At 63.3% G+C, this 22,411-nt stretch overlaps 1 protein-coding gene across 1 annotated transcript; it reads left to right on the top strand.

Annotated features, from left to right (window-relative positions):
- The first annotated feature begins 3,765 nt into the window (after positions 1-3,765).
- SLC7A10 (solute carrier family 7 member 10) lies at positions 3,766-19,850 on the top strand. The gene is made up of 11 exons (XM_012775148.2): positions 3,766-4,133; positions 12,944-13,148; positions 15,222-15,373; positions 15,506-15,631; positions 15,727-15,880; positions 16,583-16,706; positions 16,805-16,908; positions 18,045-18,141; positions 18,370-18,519; positions 19,044-19,221; positions 19,480-19,850. Exons 1-11 carry the CDS (start codon positions 3,983-3,985, stop codon positions 19,641-19,643), a joined length of 1,605 nt encoding a protein of 534 aa, XP_012630602.1. The 5' UTR covers positions 3,766-3,982; the 3' UTR covers positions 19,644-19,850.
- The last annotated feature ends 2,561 nt before the right edge of the window (positions 19,851-22,411 follow it).

The raw sequence follows: 22,411 nt of genomic DNA, 5'->3' as shown, positions 1-22,411 counted from the left end.
CTCTACTAAAATTAGAAAAACGTAGCCAGGCATCATGGCAAGCACCTATAGTCCCAGGTATTAGGGAGGCTGAGGCAGGAGGATCACTTGAGCCCAGGAGTTTGAGGTTGCGGTGAGCTAGGCTGATGCCGCGGCACTCTAGCCCAGGCAAACAGAGTGAGACTCTGTCTCAAAAAAAAAAAAAAAAAATAGTCTGTCCTTTCCCCACCGATCTGCTAAGTCAACTTTGTCAAACTGAACCAAAATGAATCTGTTTTTGCATTTTCTGTTTTGTTCCACTAGAAGATTTATTTGTCCTGGCAGCTATACGACACTGCCTTCCTCACTGTGCTGTGAAGTGTACTTTGTTCTCCTTCATATAAAATCAGCTTGTCAAGTTTCACACACCCCCAAACAAAAACCCAAGTAATCAACAACAAAATCCTTTGTCACTTTAATTGAGACTGTATTGGATCCATTGACCAATTCTATAGACCAATTTGGAGAAAACCAACATCTCAAATACCAATCCATGAACATGGTATATCCCTCCATCAGCCTATAACTTTAACGATTTCTCTCAGTAATGTTTTATAGTTTCCTGTGTAGAAACTGTGCACATCATTCACTAGATTTAGTCTTCAGTATTTGATTTTTATGCCATTATAAATTTCAATTTCCAATTGTTCCTGGTAATATAGAAATACAATTAGTTTTCGAATATTGAACTTACATCCAGTGACTTCGCTAAATGAACTTATCTTCCTTAAATTTACCTACAATTTAACAAAAAAAAATCTTCTATAAACACAATCATGTCATACGTGAATGGCAGCTTTTTGTCTTCCTTTCCTATCTTCATGCCTTTTTTTACTTCTTTTTCTTGCCTTCTTGCACTGGCTGAAGCCTCCATTGTATAGAAGCGATGAGTGCCAACATCCTTTTTCACTCAATCTTAGTGGAAAAGTGTCCAAAATTTTACCATTAAATATGTATGTTGGCTGGGCTCTGTGGCTGACGCCTGTAATCCTAGTACTCTGGGAGCCCGAGGCAGGCGGATTGCTCGAGGTCAGGAGTTTGAAACCAGCCTGAGCAAGAGCAAGACCCCGTCTCTACTAAAAATAGAAAGAAAATAATTGGCCAACTAATATCTATAGAAAAAATTAGCAGGGCATGGTGGTGCATGCCTGTAGTCACAGCTACTCGGGAGGCTGAGGCAGGAGGATCGCTTGAGCCCAGGAGTTTGAGGTTGCTGTGAGCTAGGCTGACACCACGACACTCACTCCAGCCTGGGCAACAAAGCGAGACTCTGTCTCAAAAACAAATAAATAAATAAATAAAATGTGTATGTTGTCAGCTGTAGGGGTTTTGTTTATTTTTTGTTTCTTGGAGATTTGTCTTTCCACAGATACTTTCTATCAGATTTAAGAAGTTCTCTTTTGTTTCAAATTTGCTAAAAAAAAGTCTTTTTGTTTCTTTGTTTAAATCATGGATGCATCCATGATAGATGCTTTTTGTATCTATCAAGAAGGTTCTATGGTTTTCTTCTTTCCTCTGTTAGTGTGAGGAATAAGAATGATTGAGTTCTGGATGGCAAACCAATCTTACAAAACTTATATTCTGACGAGACTTTGCAGATTCTAGTTCGGTTCATTTAAAACGACCTCTTGAACTCTGGGCTTGAGACGACATACAAACTGCATCCTATGCAAGACGTAACACTCAGCCCTTCCCTCTCAAGGACATATTCCACATTCGGGGTCCCAGAGAGACTCACCCTTGAAAACCTCCTGCAAGTCCCTGCCACTTGGCGACCTGTCGCTGAATGCACTAGCACTACCCCTAACCCAAGCTCTGACCCTAACGTGGATCCCGGCCCTAACCTTACCCTAGCCCTAGCCCTAACCAGAGCCTAACCCTGACCCTAGCCCTAGCCCTAGCCCTAACCATAGCCTAACCCTAACCCTAACCCTAGCCCTAGCCCTAACCATAGGCTAACCCTAACCCTAACCCTAGCCCTAGCCCTAACCATAGCCTAACCCTAACCCTAACCCTGGCCCTAGCCCTAACCATAGCCTAACCCTAACCCTAACCCTAGCCCTAGCCCTAGCCCTAGCCCTAGCCCTAACCATAGCCTAACCCTGACCCTAACCCTAGCCCTAGCCCTAACCATAGCCTAACCCTGACCCTAACCCTAGCCCTAGCCCTAACCATAGCCTAACCCTGACCCTAACCCTAGCCCTAGCCCTAACCATAGCCTAACCCTAGCCCTAACCCTAACCCTAACCCTAACCCTAACCCTAGCCCCTGGCTAGACCTTCCCCGAGCAAATCAAAGGCAACTGAGCAGCGGGGAGAGTCAACCCAAAAGTTCAAGGCTTCAGCCACCTGCGACAGGCAGGAGTCTCCGCAGCCAGGGTGGCCCCTCCGCCCCTAACCCCCACCCCACCCCACCCCACCCTGCGCGAGGCTCCTTTAAGAAAGCCAGTGGCCGAAGCCGTCTCTGGGGCCGGGAGGCTGAGCACGCCAAGAATGCGGGACTCCGACGACTGGAGCGCGAGGGCCGAGGCTTCGCCGGGTGGCCTCCCCCTCCGCGTCCCCCCAGCACGTCCATCCTGGCTCCTGTCTCTCCCACCCCTACCCGGAGGTCCCCGCCCCCGACTTCGAAGTTCCCTCCTGCCAGCAAAGCGCCGGCCCGCCAGGCTCCGCCCCTGCCCAGGACCCGCCCCGGGCCCCGCTCCACCCCGAGCCCACCCTGCGGCCGTCGGACCCCTGGCCCGGCCCCCGCAAACCCAGAGGCCGCGGCCGGGGCCAGGGGGGGAGGACTGGACGCCCGCCGCGGCCTCATCCACATGCAGGGGACGGCGCGTCGCGGCGGCCGCCAGCAACACACAAAGGCTGTTCCGCCGCCGCCGCACCGTGCCAGGCGCGCCCCGCCCGCCGCCCGCTGCATCTGCTCCGCCCGCGGGCCGGCCGGGGCTGCGCGATCCCGCCGGCTTCCGGGACGAGGCGGCCTCCCTCGCCCCTGCACGCCCGGCCCTCCGCGACCACAGCCCCCTTCTCGGTGTCTCGGGGCGTTGCAGGCGGCCTGGACCCCTGAGCTGGGCTGGAGCGCGCGCGGCTGCGCCGCAGACCCAGTTCTAGTGCGCCCAGCCCGGACTCTGACCTATGGCCGCGAGTCTGCGGTCGGGACGGAGGCCAGACGCAGCCCAGAGCCCCGTGGGGCGGGCGGGACCCGTCCGGGACTCCCACGGGCCTCGGGTCCCCTGTGGATGAGAGCTGGGGACTCCGGGTCTTCGCCGTGACCCCGTCTCCTCGGACCGTGGAACATGGGCGCGTAGGGCCTCCCGACCCCGCAGAGGAGCCACAGGACGGAGCCCCCACCCCTCCTCGGGCTGCACCTCGCCTCCCACCCGAGGCGTCAACCCTGCCACTCGCTCTGTGACCGAGGCTTACCTCTGGGCCTCAACTTCCCCCTGCAGAATGGCTCCAACCTGCGCGCCCTGCCCCGCCCCACACGCGCGCACTCATCAGGGCGAGAGGGTTTAAGGAGTAGCATTGAAGGGGCACGAGTGGGTTCCCAAACACAGCTGTTCCTACCGCCGCCTCCCTGAGCGCAGGGACAGTCTGGCATCCGCGTTCTGCCCCGCCCCCACCCACCCCCAGGACGGATGTAACCCAGGCAGAGGAGACCCTTCCTTCGCTCGGCCGGGAAGTCCTTCCTGGGGCTGCCCCAAGTCCTCTCCCTCCTTCCCAGGCCGGGATCGCCGGGGGAGGGGCAGCTCTCTTTAGGGAAGTGGGGGAGGGGGCTGCTGGCCGGCGCTCTTTCCGCCCCTCCTCGGGCCCCGCCGCCCGGGGGCTCGGGTCCCGGGCCGGGCGCCAGCGCATGCGCCCGCCTGTGGCCGCTGTCCCGGCTGCGGGGGACAGACGAGCAGACGCGCGGACTGGCGGCCGGCCGGACAGACGGGGCAGCGCAGGCGGCCGGGACGCGGCGGGACAGCGACATGGCCGGCCACACGCAGCAGCAGAGCGGGCGCGGGAACCCCGGCCCTGCGCCCTCGCCCTCCCCCGGCCCGGGCCCGGGCCCCGGCGCCTCGGAGCGGGTGGCGCTCAAGAAGGAGATCGGGCTGGTGAGCGCCTGCACCATCATCATCGGTGAGCGGGCCAGGCGGGCGGGCGGGCAGGCGGGCGCCGGGGCTGCGGCGGGGCCGACGGCTGCTCGGAGCCGGGCGCACCGCTTCTCCCCGTGCTCCTTCGTGTCTGCGACAGTGGCACCGCTGGCGAGCAGGAGCCTGGCGCACCTGCTGTGCCTGGACTCGCGCGCACTGTCCTGCTCGCAGGGCAGGGGCCGGCACAGCGGCGCTTGTCGCCGGCTGCCCAGACGCCTGGGAAGTTTGTGCGCCCGGGACAGTTTCCAGTCGTCTCCGCCGCTGGGATCTTCCTCCTGACTTGGCTTTGCTGGGGAGCTTTGGCGAGGCGGTTACCCTCAGTTTCCTCAACTGTGGAAAGGAGTTCAAGAGACGCAAAAGTGCGGGGACCAGTCAGGCGGAGTGGGCTGAAGCCCCAGGGTCCGGGCAGTGGGTTCCTCTGAGCCCTGTGTGCAGGCTCCAGGTGCCAGGCAGTGTGGACGATTTGTTCTGGGACAGCAGGAGGGGCTGCGGGTAGACCGGACAGGTGGAGCCCGTGCACAGGGCAAAGGTGTTCAGAGCGGGTAATTAGCAGAGTCTGGCAGCAGGACCCAGGGGGAGGGGGCGGAACAGTGACTGGGGAGGCCGTGGTGAGCAGACCGGCAGCCAGGCCAGCTGCTCCCTGGGCTGGGACCCCAGCAGGCACTCGGGTGGTCTGGCTTCCCCGCCGGGGCATGGGTGGGGAGCATCCCGCCCCCACGGAGGGGCTTTCGGGTAGGCAGAGAGTGGTGGTGGGGGCCGTTGTTCCTCCCTCTGTCCCAAGTCATGCATGCGGACTGCTCAGGAACTGGGCTGATCCAGACCTGTGCCTTTCTCCATGCTGGGTGCCTCTGAGCCCCCCTGGGAGGGACGCATTCTGTGGTCCCCTGTGACCTGGGAGACACTTGGGCTGGGGCGTGAGTACCTGGGGCCTTGACTGTTCTTGCCCGACCACCTGCCGGCCCCCCCTTCCCCGGCCAGCGGGAGCCGCTTGTGCACCAGCCACCCACCCACCCCGACCCTTGGGGACGGAGAAAGTTGGGAGGCTGCAGGGGCCCACCTCCTCCTCCCCCACTCCGTGCGAGGAGCCCTCACACCAAGCGTTGCCCCTGAACACAGCTGGTCCTGATCTGGCCCTGAGCTCCCGGGATTTGGCCAAGGTGCCGGCCAGAGCTCTGCCTCGGCCCACACCCTCTCCAGGAGCCGTCCCCGCAGGCAGGGGCTGGAGCAGACTCAGCTCTTCCCGGGCCGCCTCAGCTGATCCCACAGCCCCAGCTGTACTCCTGCTCTGCCGCCTGCCCGCGCCCCGTCCTCCTCGGGGCAGAAGAGGCCAGCTCCAGCACCACGCCCCTTCCCCAGGACAGACCCCGTAAGGACGTCCCTGGGCAGCCCGGGTCTGCCCTGACAGCTCCCCCACCCCCAGGCCATTCTTGCTCTGCCTCCCTGGCCGTCCTGAACTTGAAGGCTGAGCCAGGGCGAAGGGCAACTTGGCCAACCCAAGGTGGATTCAGCTCCAGAACCCAAGTACCTGACCCCCAGCCCGGGGCACTCCGTGGTGGGCCTGGGAGCCCGGCCTGGGAGTTTCGGGGAGTTACGGAGGCCAGGAGGCTGGACGGGAAGGGGCAAACAAGGGGGCTCGACCTCAGCTAGGAGGTGACAGGAGGCGGGGGCTGGGACAGGCTCTGCACTGCCCTCCCCACCGACGCCCTGAGGGCCCTGCTCCCCCCAGCTACTGCCCTGGGGGTCCACCTCCCCACCCCACCACCCCACCCCACCTTCCTGCAGGGATTTCAGGGGGAGGGCGGCATTTCCTCCACACCGCTACCCTGGGGACCCTGGTCGAAGTCAAAACTGTCTGCAAAAATGTCACATTTTAGCCGTAAAAATCTTGAGAACTTTACACCCTGCTCTGTCACCTATCCTTGTCACCAGTCACTGAACCTGTGCCCTCCCCAGCTTCCAGACAGACCCTCCGATCATTCTCTCCCCCTTCTACCCCCTGCCCCAGCCCAGACTGAGGAGTGAGGCTTCCGGGGGTGGGGAGAGAAGGCAGGGGCTGGCCAGGGTGGTGTGAGACAGCGTCCGCCAGCCACAATGAAGGGACATGGCCAGGCTGGAGGACACAGAGCCTGCTGGAGCAGGGACTGTGCAGAACATCACCCCACATCTAACATCTGTTCGTAAAAGCCCTTCCTACATTATGAACACGTATTCCCCTGTCTCATTTGATTCTGGTGCCCACCTTGCAGGACAGGAATTTTTATACTCATTTTGCAGATGTAGAAACTGAGGTTGGCACCACTGCAAGTGGCAGACTCAGGATTTGGTACCAGATTCGGACTCACCCCCCCCCCGTTCCGCGCCCCGCATACCGCTCCGATGCCGGGCACATGGGGCCAGATTCGGCGCTCTCGGCAGGAGAGGGCTGGGTACTGAGCTGGGAACTCATGCATCCGGGGTTTACTGAGCCCCCCACTCGGTTATGGATGGACACACAGACAGATGGACAGGGGAGTGTCCCCCCGCCACCGTGGAGGCTGTCAGCCAGCTCCCCACCTGCAAAAGGGAAGGACGTCCGCAGCTCCACCAGAGCGGAGTCGTCCCTGGGTTGCTGGCCAGGCCCCCCCTTTGCTGCAAATGTCCCCCAGCTCTTGCACGCGTCTGAGGGGCAGGGGTGTGTTCAGGGGCTCGGGGCTCGACCTTACAGCCCTCATCTCGGAGCCCATCCCCGCTCGAGCGGCCCCAGCCAGGACCCTCCCGATCTCCAGGGCTGGAGGTGGGTGACTTCTCAGAGAGGACGGTCCCCTCCCTCCCCAGGACCCAGAGGGGACGTCAAGCTGCGTAGGACCTGTCTGTGCCTTTTCACCACGGCCCCATGTACAGATGAGGAAACAGGACCCAAAGCTGCAACCTGCCGAGGGGCAGAGGTCCCTGGTGTGCTCCAGGACCCTGCTGGGGACCGGGGCAGCCCCAGTGACAGGATGGGGGGGGTGCCAGCCCTGGGCACTCTCATTCATCTATTCAACAATTATGGGCCGGGCGAGGTGGCTCACACCTGTAATCTCAGCTCTCTGGGAGGCCGAGGCGGGCGGATCGTTTGAACTCAGGAGTTCAAGACCAGCCTGAGCAAGAGCGAGACCCCGTCTCTACTAAAAAAAAAAAAAAAAGTTAATTGGCCAACTGAAAATAGAAAAAAAAAAATAAAGAAATTTTTTTAAAAAATTAAAAAAAAAAAAAAAACAATCATGCACCGAATGGTGCCATGTGTCGGGGATACAACAGGGACAAGTCAGCCGAAATCCCTCCCCTGGAGCTGTCGTCCCAGCACGGGGGTCAGAGGGCAACCAGATAGCAAGCCAGTGCACAGCCCGAGGGGCCACGATGGGCACTGCGGAAGGAGGGGAGGAGGTTTTGGGTCCGAGAGGTGTCAGAGAGTGGGGTTCAGCTTGTGGGGGCCTTTGCAAGCTACGGCAAGAACCGTGCGCTTTCCGCGGCGTGAGGTGAGAGCCCAGCGAGGGTTCTGAGCAGCGCAGGGACGGGCTGGGCCTTAGCGAGCTTGGAGAAGAGGTTGCAGGAGCAGGAAGGCGGCTCAGGAGGCTGCCCGGGAGCCCCGGGCGAGGGACCGTGGGGGCTCAGGGCAGTGGCGGAGGTGCGGAGAGGAGGCGGCACTCTGGATGTGTCTGTGGAGGGTGTCAAGGCATGCCCTTGGTCCATCAGGGAAGACTGAGAGAGCAGGCTCAAGGGCAGGAGAGCGACAGTCAGGAATTCCGCTTTGCACGGGTTCCGTGTGAGACGCCGTTTGGTGGGTCGTTGGTTGGGGACACGGGTTTCGTTTAGCAGAGAGCTCCGTGCTGGGGATGTGAATGCGGCAGCTGCCAGCAGAAGCCAGGGTGCTGGGTGAGGTCTCCAGGGGGCCGGGTGTAGAGAGACATGAGAAGTGGCCCCAGGACGGAGCCCAGGGCGCCCGGCGTCTGGAGGTCGGGCGAGATAAGGGACCAGCGATGGTTTCCAAGGAGCAGCCGGTGAGGTCGGAGGGAGAGCGGGAGGCTGAGCGAGGGGAGTGACTCACCAGCCACTTGCTGCTGCTGGGACAAGCAAGACGTGGCCCAGGGCGTGACGGCTGGATTCAGCGACGTGGAGCTATACCGGTGACCATGACGAGAGTGAGGCTGGAGACGGGGCCGGAGGGGGCTCCCCACGTCCCCACACTCCTGTCTCTTAAGGAACACGGGTTGGGCTGGAGGTGCCCACCTGCCGAGTCTCAATTCCAGGCACATCCTGGATGTCCCCCACACTCACCTCCTGGGGCTCTGCCAGGACTTCAGTGGGCACAGCTGCCCTCCCAGAGAGGAACCTGACACAGGCTTGCTGGGGGGTGGGCATACCCAGGTGCTTTCGGGGACAGCCTTCCCCCAGGCTTTGACCCACCACCCCCAGGGTGTCGGGGTCCCGCGTGGCTCGGGTCTCCAGAGGAAAGACTGGGCGGCCTAGGGGGGTCCCCAGCATGGATGACAACGGCGAGAGCCATGAGCACTTCCCGTGGCGTCTGATGTGGGGATGAAAGAGTCCCTTCCCGGCCATCCCCCCGGGTGCCGTGGCGTGGGGCAGGGTCCAGGTCGTAGGGGCCAAGGGGGTGGTCCTGGGGCTGGTGTTGCTTCAGGGAGATGAGCTGGGGAGGGGCCACCACCGTGGGGGGACGCCGAGCAGACAGTGTCCTCTGGCCCAGTGCACATGTGCCAGGTGCATCCTCCCTGCCACAGGCTTGCGGGGACCAGCCCTCTGCTGCCCCCTAGCCCCGTGGCCGCACCTGGCAGATGGGGAAACTGAGGCTGAGCAGGGCCGACTCCTGGATGTCTCCAGGGGTGAGGGGTGGTGCGGGCATCCTGGCCCTCCCTGCCCCTCCCCAAAGCGGACTGCGCGTCCTCCCCCACACGCACCGCGGGCAAGTGGCTCCTTCTGCCGGAGCGACCCGCACAGGCCACCCCTGCCACCTCCGCGGCCCGCCGCTGCCTCCCAGAAATAGGTCAGCGCGCACCGCAGCGCCGCGGGAACAATGGCCCTTTCTTCCTCCCTCGGAGGAGCCGGGTAAGCCCCATCAGGCCAAACATCTTAATGTGATAAAACCACCCAGCGAAGGCGCAAGGAAGGGGGCGGAGGAGCAGACTCCGGGGGAGCAGGCGGGCGGCTGGTGGGGGCGCCCACGGCCCTGCCTACCTGCCCGGAGCTCCGCCCCGCCGGGACCCAGAGCAGTGTCCCACTGTGTGGACAGGACCCGAGTGACGTGGAGGTCTCGGGACCCCCGTCTCTCCGCTCAGCCATCGGTCAGACCCCAGTGGTGTCTCCCGCCTACCCCACTCCCCCGGTCCTGCCAGGCCCTGCGTTCCTGCCCCTCCAGACAGGGGCCCCCGAAGGCTGGACTTGTCCGCTGAGGTCCCCCCAAACCAGGCAGGTCTGCTGGGCTGGACGTGGGGTCTGAGAAGGGAGGCTGAGCCCACCGCCAACGGGGGGATTCGCAGGCACCCCCATGTCCCCCCTTCCAGCTGCGGCGGTCCCCCCTGCACACCTCCTGTAGTCATTCAAGCACTGGGGACCCCGTCCCCGTCTACAGGATCCTCCCTCTTCCTCCTCTTCCCCTTCCTCCTCCCCCTCCTCCTCCTCCTCCCCTCCCCCCCTCTCCTCCCCCTCCTCCTCCCTCTCCCCTCCTCGTCCCCCTCCCCTCCCCCTCCTCCTCCAGTCCACCACCGCCAGTTGCTTCTCACAAAGTCCCACCCACCCGCATGGTGCCGGGGACAGCTAGTGGACCATGGTGGGGTGTCTGCCACCTTTCACGCAATCCTGGGACAGATGCTACCATGTTTCCCTGAAAATAAGCCCTACCCATAAAATAAGCCCTAGCAGGATGTCTGAGCACTTGCGCAATAGAAGCCCCACCCCGAAAATAAGCCCTAGTGACGGGCGTGGCTGCGCAGCGCGTCTGCACAACCCGTGCATTTAGTCAAGGAGCGGGAAAGAAGACGAGCAGCCCTTCTCATCTGCCCCGTCGTGGCAGCTGCTGTCCCAGAGGTGACCGGAAAGGTGCGGGCAGCCCCACCAGCAAGGGCGGCTCCCCCTGTCGGGACCCGGCCACCCTGTGCGTGCCGCGAGCTGAGGCTTTTTGAGGGGAAAACAACACATCCCCTGACAATAAGCCCTAGGGTGTCTTCTTGAGGAGAAACAAATAGAAGACCCTGCCTTACTTTTGGGGAGACACGGTAGGAGCTGTCTGGGCCCAGAGGGAGAGGCCCCCCACGACCCTGGAGACACGGGCTGGCTGCTCATGCGGTCCTTTGGGCCACTTAGGGAGAAGTCCTGGACCGTGGAGTAAGACCACGTGTTCAAAACGGTAGTGGTGGCCCCCCACCCCACGGGCCAAGCATGCCAGTCTCCAGCCACCGGGCACGGGGCTGGCGGTATGCCCCTTTCAGACCCCGGTCCTGGGAGACAGGTAGGTGCCAGGTGTGGCCTCCCCAAGGGCCGCAGCCAGGAGGCCCCGCCAGGCCGACGTGTGCAGAGGGAGCGGCGGGTCCGTGCAGGGTGGGTGGCGCGGGGCCTGGGGTGCCCCGAGCATGCCCAGCTCCGTCCAAGGCCACCCAGCCCCCGCTGGCTCCCAACCGCCCTGGCTTTTGGCCAATCCCCCTCCGCCAGGTCCTGAGAACAGAGGCGCTGCTGCCAGGGGGCAGAGCGGACTCAAAGGCCCTTTGGAACCCCCGCGGCCCACCGAGGCCCCTCGAGGGAGATGGGGGAGGCCCCCCTCCCCCTCCCCCTGGCAGCCGACCGCCCTGGACACAGCTTACCTCTGCAGGGGTGGGGCTGGGGCACAGGAATTATTCCATCCTTATCGAGATGGATTGAGGACTCCCGGGATGTGACCGGAAAACCAAGCGGGGTGTCACCGCGTCCAGACTGGAAATCTGTGCCGGCCGGGGGCGGGGGCAGCAGGGCGGACGGGCAATGAATGCAGATTGGCGGCCACAACCGCGTGCTCGCCCAGCCCCTCCTGCGGGCGGCAGGTGGAGCAGGCGGGCTCCTCGGGGACCGGTGTGCGCCCGCCCTACAGAGGCCCTGGCCATTGGAGGCCACCCCAGTGGAGGAGCTGAGCCCCAGGTCCCACCGGTGTCAGCCCTACGGTCCATCGGTTCTGGGATTACGTCCCCTTGAGCAGGCCCTCCTGGACCGGTCCCTCGAGCCCCCGATCCACGCACACAGACGGGGAGACCCTGCAGTCGAAACCTCGCCTGCTTTGCCCCCGCTGCCGGGGGTTCAGGGCTAGGTGGGCGCGTGGAACCTGCTCTGTGGACCACAGCTGGGCCTCTGACCCCTTTGCACTGCATGAAAATCGGACAGAAGGGACCCCTCCCCACGGGGTGCGGGCGGTCCGCGCAGAATCACGCCAGGGAAGATGCAAAGCGCTTAGCAGATGCAGCCACGAACGAGCTGAGCCCTCCCCAGAGCCCCACCTTGCGGCCGGGGCAGGAGAGGACAGTGGGCAGTGCCCCTCCGGCCTGGGGAAGGAGGAGGGCCCCGGGCCTCTGAGCCCCAGCAGAGTTTCCTGACACCTGCCATTGCCTGCACCGTCCCTGCCCCGATGCTGCTGTCCAGCTCAGCCCTGAAACTGCACTGGTTCCTCTCCTTGTCCCCTCCACCCCCCCGGGGCCGTGCCCGGGACCTGAAACATTCTAACAGCGCCAGGAAACGAGGCCTCATTTGGGTCGGCATCCAGGTCTCGGGTTCTCGGTCAGGGAGGAGCCCAGGAAGCAGGGAGGGGGGTGTCCGCCGGCAGGGAAATAGAAGACAGAGGATGGGCCGGGTGCGGTGGCTCACGCCTGTCATCCTAGCACCCTGGGAGGCCGAGGCGGGCGGATTGCTCAAGGTCAGGAGTTCGAAACCAGCCTGAGCAAGAGCAAGACCCCGTCTCTACTATAAATAGAAAGAAATTAATTGGCCAACTAATATATATAGAGAGAAAATTAGCCGGGCATGCTGGCGCATGCCTGTAGTCCCAGTTACTTGGGAGGCTGAGGCAGGAGGATCGCTTGAGCCCAGGAGTTTGAGGTTGCTGTGAGCGAGGCTGACGCCACGGCACTCACTCTAGCCTGGACAACACAGTAAGATTCTTTCTCAAAAATAAAAAATAAAAAAAGAAGAAGAGGATGAAATAGAGGACAGAGGACAGAGCAGGGCTGTGAAGTGGGAGGCAGAGCCGGAACCCAGCGAGGCCCAGGAGGGCTGCATGGAAGAAGCGCTACTCCCTGCGCCGCTGCTTGAGTTTGGACTTTGGCCGATAGGAAGTGGCAGGAGAGCGGCCAAGGCCTTGCTTTGTCAAAGCGGCAGCTCTGGACGGCAGGCTGGAGGGGGGGCAGGTGGCCTCGGACGAGGGCCTGCACATGGGCCGTGCGGGCAGGCGCAGGAGTGGCCACCTCTGCCCCCGTCCAGGTGGCCGGGCTGCTCGCTCTGCGGCTCCTCCTCACAGGGGTCGGTGGGGAGCCCAGGAGGGCAGACGGGACCCGTCCCTGGCAGGGGACCTGGCTGGCTGGACGAGGTGCCCTTCCCATGCCGGGCGGGGACTGAGGAGGGGACATATAATGAGCCCTCATGGCACCTGCCGGGTCTGGGGGCTCCAGCGGCATCCACACGCCGCCACCTCCTCCAGGGAGCACGCCGGGCTTCCTTCCTCACCGCAACACCTGGATCCCCACAGAGGCCGGGCTGCCAAAGGGGACCCCGGGCCTGACGCCCCCGCCCCCGTCTCTCCTCCCACAGGGAACATCATCGGCTCGGGCATCTTCATCTCCCCCAAGGGCGTCCTGGAGCACTCGGGCTCCGTGGGCCTGGCCCTGTTCGTCTGGGTGCTGGGCGGGGGCGTGACCGCTCTGGGCTCCCTCTGCTACGCAGAGCTGGGGGTCGCCATCCCCAAGTCCGGCGGAGACTACGCCTACGTCACGGAGATCTTCGGGGGCCTGGCTGGGTGAGTGCGGGGCTCCGGCGGCGGGGCACGGGCCAGCTTCTCCAGAGTGGGGTGGCCAGCTGGGCCCTGGGCCTCGGTTTCCCCTTCTGCTTCCCACATCACCGGGAGGTCATGGGGCGGGTGGAGAGAAGGAGTGGGGGCGTTGGGCAGCCTTGGAAGGCCCAGCCCAGCCCGCCGCTGTGTGCTGGGAGCTCCAGCTGGCCCCTTGAACAGAGCTACCCCTGGGCTCCCCTCCCCACCCGTGCTTGTGGGCCGGGGAGGCTCCTGCTACCCGAACCCGCCGGCCGTGCTGGGGCCCAGGCACGCAGGGGCCCTGATTGTAGGACGCCCGTGTGCTGCGTGGGGAGCGGAGAGGGAGGCAGGCAGTTCTTACCACACGTCCTGCGAGAGGTCCCCTTTAAACAGCTCCGTGACGTCCCTCTATTCACCAGTGAGCATCTGCTGAGCACCTAGGGCTGGGAAGACAGTGCTGACACGGCCTGTCCCCGTCCTCACGTTGCTCACGGAGCAGAGAATGCAAACAGCCCCCCAAACGTGGTGAAGGCCTGCGAGAGCCTTGCTTTGCGGGCGTGCGCAGAGCAGCGGGAACCGTCATGGGGGGCTCCCAGGGAAAGCCAGGTGTGCACCCAGGCCGGGAAGGAGGGTGGGGATTTGCTCGGCCAGGCCAGCCTGCCAGTGGGGAGGGCGCCCAGGATGGGGCGGCGTGGGCAGAGGGCGGGGAGGCCTGCTGTGGCTAGCTGTGAGGTCGGGCACGTGGCCGGCGTGGAGGGGACGGGGGGCTTGAAGCCGTTGCAATCGTCCGGCTGAGTCGTGCCAGAAACCTCAAAGGTACAGGCGGATTCTACAATCCCGTAGGAGCCTAATTTGGGAGCACAGGGTAGCACGTGGCAACCAGCGTAGCAGGAGTGAGAGGCGGATGTCTCGGGGGACACCCACCGTCCCACGGAGAGGCTCCGTGGGGGGCCTGGGGATCAGAGCAGGCATCTGGGCTCAAGCGGACGGAGTTTGGTTCTGAGGGACACAGGCCAGGCGCCCTGCCAGGGCATGCACGCCCTGCGGGTGTGTCCGTGGGCGCTGTCTTCTGCGGGGAGCGTCCCTAAGACCCGTGCTCTGGGCCTGGAGAGGACACTCCGGAGGGAGAAGAGGGACCGGGATGCTACTCACAGGCGCCCGGCATGGAGGAACGGCCAGAGGGGACCCCCAGCAGGGGAGGAAAGCCGTCAAGCTAGAAAGTTCCAGAATGGAGGAGAGTAGGAGAAAGCAAGGGGTAGGGCGCATGGCTGCAGAGCAAGGTGGAGACCCAGAGAAGCCCATCGGACCTGGTGTCCCAGAGGTGGCAGTCCCTACCCTGGAGGGCTGGCCAGGGGTTCGGACCACCCCCAAGGGCGGAGTCTCCCCGGGGTGCAGGCAGAGCCCCTGGCAACGGGTCAGGCCTCACAGCTGTGACCGCAGACCCCACCCCCACCACCACGTGGGCACCTACAGAGGCGAGATTCAGGCAGAAGGCGCGGACGTCACCCCCAACCCCAGCCAAGGTGCAGGCCGGCCCTGCATGCAGCTCAGAGCCAACCAGGCCACGAGACTCCGCCGAGAGCCACGGCGGAAGACTGGAGGGCTGGGGACAGCCCAGCGGGGCTCAGGGAACAGCCCGCGGCCAGGGGAGGGCTGGGTGGCCATTAGAAAGACGACTGGACGTCTGCGGCCACGCCACCCCGCACGCGCCCGATCCCGTCTGAGCTCGGAAGCTAATAAGCAGGGCCGGGCCCAGCTGGTACTTGGATGGGAGACACACATTTGGTTCCCAGGCCCTTCCCAACACCTTCCCCGGGGGACACTCCCCTGCCGGGCATATATTTAACCCTTTGCACTCGGTTGCTCTTTTCTCATCATCCGCTCGGCATTATCCGCACTCGACATCCGAGCGCAAAGGGTCAACACCTCCTCCGTTAAAATAGTCCACACACGCCCAGCAGTGAGGCCTCAGCAAGGCCGGCCCCGGACCAGAGCGGGCCCGGGGCAGCCGGGGAGGACCCCTGGGACGCCCGCGCCACCCCGGCCCTCGCTAACTTCCAGCTTCCTGCTGCTCTGGAGCGCCGTGCTCATCATGTACCCCACCAGCCTGGCCGTCATCTCCATGACCTTCTCCAACTACGTGCTGCAGCCCGTGTTCCCCAACTGCGTCCCGCCTGCCGCCGCCTCCCGGGCGCTGTCCATGGCCTGCCTCAGTGAGTGTCCCCGGGGCCCGGGGGGGGGCTGGGACTCCACGTTGGGGGGAGGGGAGGGCACGGCCGCGTCAGGGGCTGGGGTCCCCGTGCTGCGGGCCCCCCGGCGCCCACCCTGCCTCCGCCGCCCCGCAGTGCTGCTGACCTGGGTGAACAGCTCCAGCGTGCGCTGGGCCACCCGCATCCAGGACGTCTTCACGGGCGGGAAGCTGCTGGCCCTGTCGCTCATCATCGGCGTGGGCTTCATCCAGATCTTCCAGGGTAGGGCTGGGTGGGCGTGGGGGCGGATGGGGGGCCGGAGACCGTGCTGACCCCTGCCTGACCCCTGGACCCCACCCCCACCCCCACCCCGCCAGGCCACGTGGAGGAGCTGCGGCCCAGCAGTGCCTTCGCCTTCTGGACGACGCCCTCCGTGGGCCACCTGGCCCTGGCCTTCCTCCAGGGCTCCTTCGCCTTCAGCGGCTGGAACTTCCTCAACTACGTCACCGAGGAGCTGGTCGACCCCCGAAAGTGAGTGGGGCGCCCGGCCAGGCGCCGGGCAGGAGGGGCAGACCCGCCTGCAACCCCTGGCTCGGACTGAGCGCTCGGACTGAGCACTTGGCTGACCACGCCTGCACGCCCCCCCCCCCCCACCACCACCAGGGAAGGCTCTGGAAAGAAAGCTGGGGGCGCTGGCGGTCCCGCCTGGCCCTGTTCTGTGCGGCTGGGGACTCGCCACAGCCCTCGCTGGGCCCCAGAACGACTGAGTGTCACCGTCCCGCTGTAAATAGACCCAGCGATTTGCACTTGGCCACAGGTCGCGCATAATAAGCACACAGTGTGGTTCCCGCAGATGAAGCCCCCGACAGTGAGCTGCCACAGCCCCGTGGGCTGGGACTAGAGTCCCGGCAAGGTCCCAGCTACGGACTGGCTCTGAGGGCCCCTTGGGGACTTTGCAGGCTGATCTTGGCTGTGTGCAATTCAGCCGTCATGCGCAGACATGAGCCCCTGCCCTTGGGATGTGACGTGGACCCTCCCCGAGCCCAGGCAGGTGCGGGGGAGGAGGCAGACAGCAGGGTCCCCGCGCCCTGGGCTGCCCCCTCTCCTTCCCCAGAGACCCCCTGCAGCTGCAGGAGCTGAGACTCAGGCTGCTCCAGGGGCTGGGTCCCCTGGGTCCTGCACCCCGCCCCCCCCCCGGGGGCCGACGCTGACACACCCCGCTGCCGCCTCCAGGAACCTACCTCGAGCCATCTTCATCTCCATCCCGCTGGTGACCTTAGTGTACACCTTCACCAACGTCGCCTACTTCACGGCCATGTCCCCCCAGGAGCTGCTGTCCTCCAACGCGGTGGCCGTGGTGAGTGGGGGCCCCTGCTGGGTCCCTAGACCCTGCCCTGGCCCCCCCGCCCCCCGCCCCAGCCGCTCGCCGCACGGCCTCTCTTCTGTGCCCGCCAGACCTTCGGGGAGAAGCTTCTGGGCTACTTCGCGTGGCTCATGCCCGTCTCCGTGGCCCTGTCCACGTTCGGAGGCATCAACGGCTACCTGTTCACCTCCTCCAGGTGACCGGGCTGGGCAGAGGGTGGGCGTGGGGAGGAAAGGCAGGTGCCCAGGTGTGTGCCAGCCATGCGGAACGGTGCTGGGGGCGGGGCCCAAGGAAGGGAGACCCCGCCAGGTAGAGGAGTCAGTCACCTGACGCTGGGGCAATGAACCCACCAGCGACAAGTGCCTGATGCAGCTAGGAGGTAAAAAAAAAAAAAACAAAAAAACAAGAGGGGCCGGGCGCGGTGGCTCAGGCCTGTCATCCCAGCACTCTGGGAGGCCGAGGCAGGTGGATCGCTCAAGGTCAGGAGTTCAAAATCAGCCTGAATTCTTATTTCCTTAAATGCTAGAAAAAAGAAGAAAAAAAAAAAACAGCCTGAGCAAGAGTGAGACCCCGTGTCTACTAAAAATAGAAAGAAATTAATTGGCCAACTAAAAATATATAGAAAAAATTAGCAGGGCCTGGTGGCGCATGCCTGTAGTCCCAGCTACTCGGGAGGCTGAGGCAGGAGGATTGCTTGAGCCCAGGAGTTGGAGATTGCTGTGAGCTAGGCTGATGCCACGGCACTCTACCCTAGGCAAAGAGTGAAACTCTGTCTGAAAGAAAGAAAGAAAGAAAGAAAGAAAGAAAGAAAGAAAGAAAGAAAGAAAGAAAGAAAGAAAGAAAGAAGAAAGAAAGAAAGAAAGAGAGAGAAAGAGAGAGAGAGAGAAAGAAAGAAAAAAGAGAGAGAGAGAGAGAGGGAAGGAAGGAAGGAAGGAAGGAAGGAAGGAAGGAAGGAAGGAAGGAAGGAAGGAAAGAAAGAAAGAAAGAAAGAAAGAAAGAAAGAAAGAAAGAAAGAAAGAAAGAAAGAAAGAAAGAAAGAAAGAAAGAAAGAGAGGGAAGGGAGGGAGGGAAGGAAGGAAGGGAGGGAGGGAGGGAGGGAGGGAGGGAAGGAAGGAAGGAAGGAAGGAAGGAAGGAAGGAAGGAAGGAAGGAAGGAAGGAAGGAAGGAAGGAAGGAAGGAAGGAAGGAAGGAAGGAAAGAGGGAGGTGGGCTAGCTCAGGGGAAGAACTGCCCCGTGGCGCTGCTGGTCCTGGAGCAGGAGGTCGGAGGTGACAGCTCTCGAGGGACCTCAGCTCCGGCATGTGGCTGGTACCCATCTCTGCTCCCCGCCTAGGCTGTGCTTCTCCGGAGCCCGGGAAGGGCACCTGCCCAGTCTGCTGGCCATGATCCACGTCCGCCACTGCACCCCTATCCCCGCCCTGCTCGTCTGTGTAAGTTGGGGGGGCCCAGGCCGGGCAGGGCGTGGCGCCAGGGCCACGGGCAACGTGAGACGTTCTGGGTGATGGCAGGGATGAGCCGCTGGCTGTGGCGGGGGCGCGGGGAGGGGGCCGGGGCTCCCCCGACCTCCTGCCCTCCGGAGGGGGGCAGGCCCAGGGCAGCCCGCGGGGGACGGCAGGAGGCAGGCGGGAGGCCGGCGGTCAGCCCGGGTCCTCTCCCAGTGCGGGGCCACGGCGGTCATCATGCTCGTGGGCGACACGTACACCCTCATCAACTACGTGTCCTTCATCAACTACCTCTGCTACGGCGTCACGGTCCTGGGCCTGCTGGTGCTGCGCTGGAGGCGGCCGGCCCTGCACAGGCCCATCAAGGTGAGGCCCGGGGTGGCCAGGACCGGCGGGGCCGCCCGGCGTCTGCTGTGGGCGCCAGGGGCAGGGGCAGGCGATGACAGCCCCGGAGGAGGGCGCTTTTAATAGTCCCGGGCACACGGGCTGCCAGGGGCAGAGCCGGGACTGCACCACCAGCCCACACGAAAGCAGACCAGGCCACAGCCTGAGCTCAGAGAAAAGCCCCTCTATTTGCATATAAATCCTCAAGTGGAGAAGTGCTCGGAGCCTCGACCTCCCCGCCAAGTGCAAGCACCGAGTCAGCACACGGGCATGCTGCGGGGGGCTCGGAGCCGTGGAACTGACAAACCACCCACCGTCTGGCCGACGATCAGCCCATGAACTGGCTTCCAGCTCGCTGGGCCGCACCAGAGGGCCCCCTGTGGTCCCCAGCTCCCCGGGGAGGGAGGAAGGCTGCTCAGACCTCTCCTCCCCCCTACCCACCCCAGGCTGGGGGACAGGGAGCTGGGGTCTGGCATCACACGGCGTCCCCGTTCCTGCTTCCCCAGGTGAACCTTGTGGTCCCCGTCGCGTACTTGGTCTTCTGGGCGTTCTTGCTGGTCTTCAGCTTCATCTCGGAGCCCATGGTCTGTGGGGTCGGCATCATCATCATCCTCACGGGGGTGCCCATTTTCTTCCTGGGGGTGTTCTGGAGAAGCAAGCCAAAGTGCGTGCACCGACTCGCAGGTGAGCAGGGCAGCCTCCCCGGGCGGCCAGAGCCTGGCGGTGGGGCCTTCTCACGGGCTCCTCTCAGAGCTGGGTCTCCCCGCCGCCGAGGAGCCACCACCCAGCGTCCCCCAGCCGTGCCCCAAGTGTCTGGAACCCGCCCTCTCGGAGGGAGAAGCTCCCTGAAGACCCCTGCCCAGGGGAGGTGTCCGGAGGTGGGGTGGCCTCTGTCCCCGCCGCCAGGGGGCCAGGCCCCGAGACCCGTCTGTCTGTCCTCAGAGTCCATGACACGCTGGGGCCAGGAGCTGTGTTTCGTGGTCTACCCCCAGGACGCCCCCGAGGAGGAGGAGGAAGACAAGGAGGACAGCAGCCCCCGCCAGCCCTCCCCGCTGCCCGCCACGGACAAGCCCGCGAAGCCACAACGAGGCGTTTCTAGAGACTGAAGCAGCGGTTTCTGTTTACATGTTGTTTATTGAGGAGGTGTTTTTGCAAAAAAAAAAAAAATGTTTTGTTTTTTTTCTGGGGAAAAAAAAGAAAAAAATATCCGACTCCTAGAGGCCTGATGTAAGGAAGCTGTGATGATGTGGGCCTGTCTTAGCGCTGCCCTGCTCCCTTTCCCGAAAGGGCCACGAATAAACAGGGCTGGTTGTCGCTTGTGCTCCGGGGGAGTCCTGGTGGGGGTTACAGCTTGGTGATGGGGGGTCCCTGGTGGGGGTTACAGCTTGGTGATGGGGGGTGCCTGGTGGGGGTTACAGCTTGGAGATGGGGGGTCCCTGGTGGGGGTTACAGCTTGGTGATGGGGGGTCCCTGGTGGGGGTTACAGCTTGGTGATGGGGGGTCCCTGGTGGGGGTTACAGCTTGGTGATGGGGGGTGCCTGGTGGGGGTTACAGCTTGGAGATGGGGGGTCCCTGGTGGGGGTTACAGCTTGGTGATGGGGGGTGCCTGGTGGGGGTTACAGCTTGGAGATGGGGGGTCCCTGGTGGGGGTTACAGCTTGGTGATGGGGGTGCCTGGTGGGGGTTACAGCTTGGTGATGGGGGAGTCCCTGGTGGGGGTTACAGCTTGGTGATGGGGGTGCCTGGTGGGGGTTACAGCTTGGTGATGGGGGGTGCCTGGTGGGGGTTACAGCTTGGTGATGGGGGGTTCCTGGTGGGGGTTACAGCTTGGTGATGGGGGGGTGCCTGGTGGGGGTTACAGCTTGGTGATGGGGGGTGCCTGGTGGGGGTTACAGCTTGGTGATGGGGGGTGCCTGGTGGGGGTTACAGCTTGGTGATGGGGGGTGCCTGGTGGGGGTTACAGCTTGGTGATGGGGGGTGCCTGGTGGGGGTTACAGCTTGGTGATGGGGGTGCCTGGTGGGGGTTACAGCTTGGTGATGGGGGGGTGCCTGGTGGGGGTCACAGCTTGGTGATGGGGAGTCACTGGTGGGGGTTACAGCTTGGTGATGGGGGGTGCCTGGTGGGGGTTACAGCTTGGTGATGGGGGGGTCCCTGGTGGGGGTTACAGCTTGGTGATGGGGGGTCCCTGGTGGGGGTTACAGCTTGGTGATGGGGGGTGCCTGGTGGGGGTTACAGCTTGGTGATGGGGGGTGCCTGGTGGGGGTTACAGCTTGGTGATGGGGGGTGCCTGGTGGGGGTTACAGCTTGGTGATGGGGGGTGCCTGTTGGGGGTTACAGCTTGGTGATGGGGGGTGCCTGGTGGGGGTTACAGCTTGGTGATGGGGGGGTCCCTGGTGGGGGTTACAGCTTAGTGATGGGGGGTGCCTGGTGGGGGTTACAGCTTGGTGATGGGGGGTGCCTGGTGGGGGTTACAGCTTGGTGATGGGGGGTGCCTGGTGGGGGTTACAGCTTGGTGATGGGGGGTGCCTGGTGGGGGTTACAGCTTGGTGATGGGGGGTGCCTGGTGGGGGTTACAGCTTGGTGATGGGGGGTCCCTGGTGGGGGTTACAGCTTGGTGATGGGGGGTGCCTGGTGGGGGTTACAGCTTGGTGATGGGGGGTCCCTGGTGGGGGTTACAGCTTGGTGATGGGGGGTGCCTGGTGGGGGTTACAGCTTGGTGATGGGGGGTCCCTGGTGGGGGTTACAGCTTGGTGATGGGGGGTGCCTGGTGGGGGTTACAGCTTGGTTATGGGGGGGTGCCTGGTGGGGGTTACAGCTTGGTGATGGGGGGGTGCCTGGTGGGGGTTACAGCTTGGTGATGGGGGTGCCTGGTGGGGGTTACAGCTTGGTGATGGGGGGTGCCTGGTGGGGGTTACAGCTTGGTGATGGGGGTGCCTGGTGGGGGTTACAGCTTGGTGATGGGGGGTGCCTGGTGGGGGTTACAGCTTGGTGATGGGAGTGCCTGGTGGGGGTTACAGCTTGGTGATGGGGGGGTCCCTGGTGGGGGTTACAGCTTGGTGATGGGGAGTCCCTGGTGGGGGTTACAGCTTGGTGATGGGGGGGTCCCTGGTGGGGGTTACAGCTTGGTGATGGGGGAGTCCCTGGTGGGGGTTACAGCTTGGTGATGGGGGGGTCCCTGGTGGGGGTTACAGCTTGGTGATGGGGGTGCCTGGTGGGGGTTACAGCTTGGTGATGGGGGGTGCCTGGTGGGGGTTACAGCTTGGTGATGGGGGTGCCTGGTGGGGGTTACAGCTTGGTGATGGGGGTGCCTGGTGGGGGTTACAGCTTGGTGATGGGGGGGTCCCTGGTGGGGGTTACAGCTTGGTGATGGGGGGGTGCCTGGTGGGGGTCACAGCTTGGTGATGGGGGTCCCTGGTGGGGGTCACAGCTTGGTGATGGGGGGGTCCCTGGTGGGGGTTACAGCTTGGTGATGGGGGGTCCCTGGTGGGGGTTACAGCTTGGTGATGGGGGGGTGCCTGGTGGGGGTTACAGCTTGGTGATGGGGGTCCCTGGTGGGGGTTACAGCTTGGTGATGGGGGAGTCCCTGGTGGGGGTTACAGCTTGGTGATGGGGGGTCCCTGGTGAGGGTTACAGCTTGGTATTGAGGGGGTGCCTGGTGGGGGTTATAGCTTGGTGATGGGGGGTGCCTGGTGGGGGTTACAGCTTGGTGATGGGGGGTCCCTGGTGGGGGTTACAGCTTGGTGATGGGGGAGTCCCTGGTGGGGGTTACAGCTTGGTGATGGGGGGGTCCCTGGTGGGGGTTACAGCTTGGTGATGGGGGGTCCCTGGTGAGGGTTACAGCTTGGTATTGAGGGGGTGCCTGGTGGGGGTTACA

Source organism: Microcebus murinus, chromosome 16, assembly GCF_040939455.1.
Source record: "Microcebus murinus isolate Inina chromosome 16, M.murinus_Inina_mat1.0, whole genome shotgun sequence".
Taxonomy (NCBI): Eukaryota; Metazoa; Chordata; class Mammalia; order Primates; family Cheirogaleidae; genus Microcebus; species Microcebus murinus.
The sequence above is the reverse complement of the archived record's forward strand: the minus strand, read 5'-3'. Positions and strand labels throughout refer to the sequence as shown.

What these genes read in the sequence shown, in the direction of transcription:
- SLC7A10 (XM_012775148.2), top strand. Translation starts at nt 3,983, where the DNA reads ATGGCCGGCCACACGCAGCAGCAGAGCGGGCGCGGGAACCCCGGCCCT. An exon ending in TCCCCGCCCTGCTCGTCTGT is followed by an intron (nt 18,142 to 18,369) that starts GTAAGTTGGGGG and finishes GTCCTCTCCCAG; the next exon opens with TGCGGGGCCACGGCGGTCAT. An exon ending in CCCTGCACAGGCCCATCAAG is followed by an intron (nt 18,520 to 19,043) that starts GTGAGGCCCGGG and finishes CTGCTTCCCCAG; the next exon opens with GTGAACCTTGTGGTCCCCGT.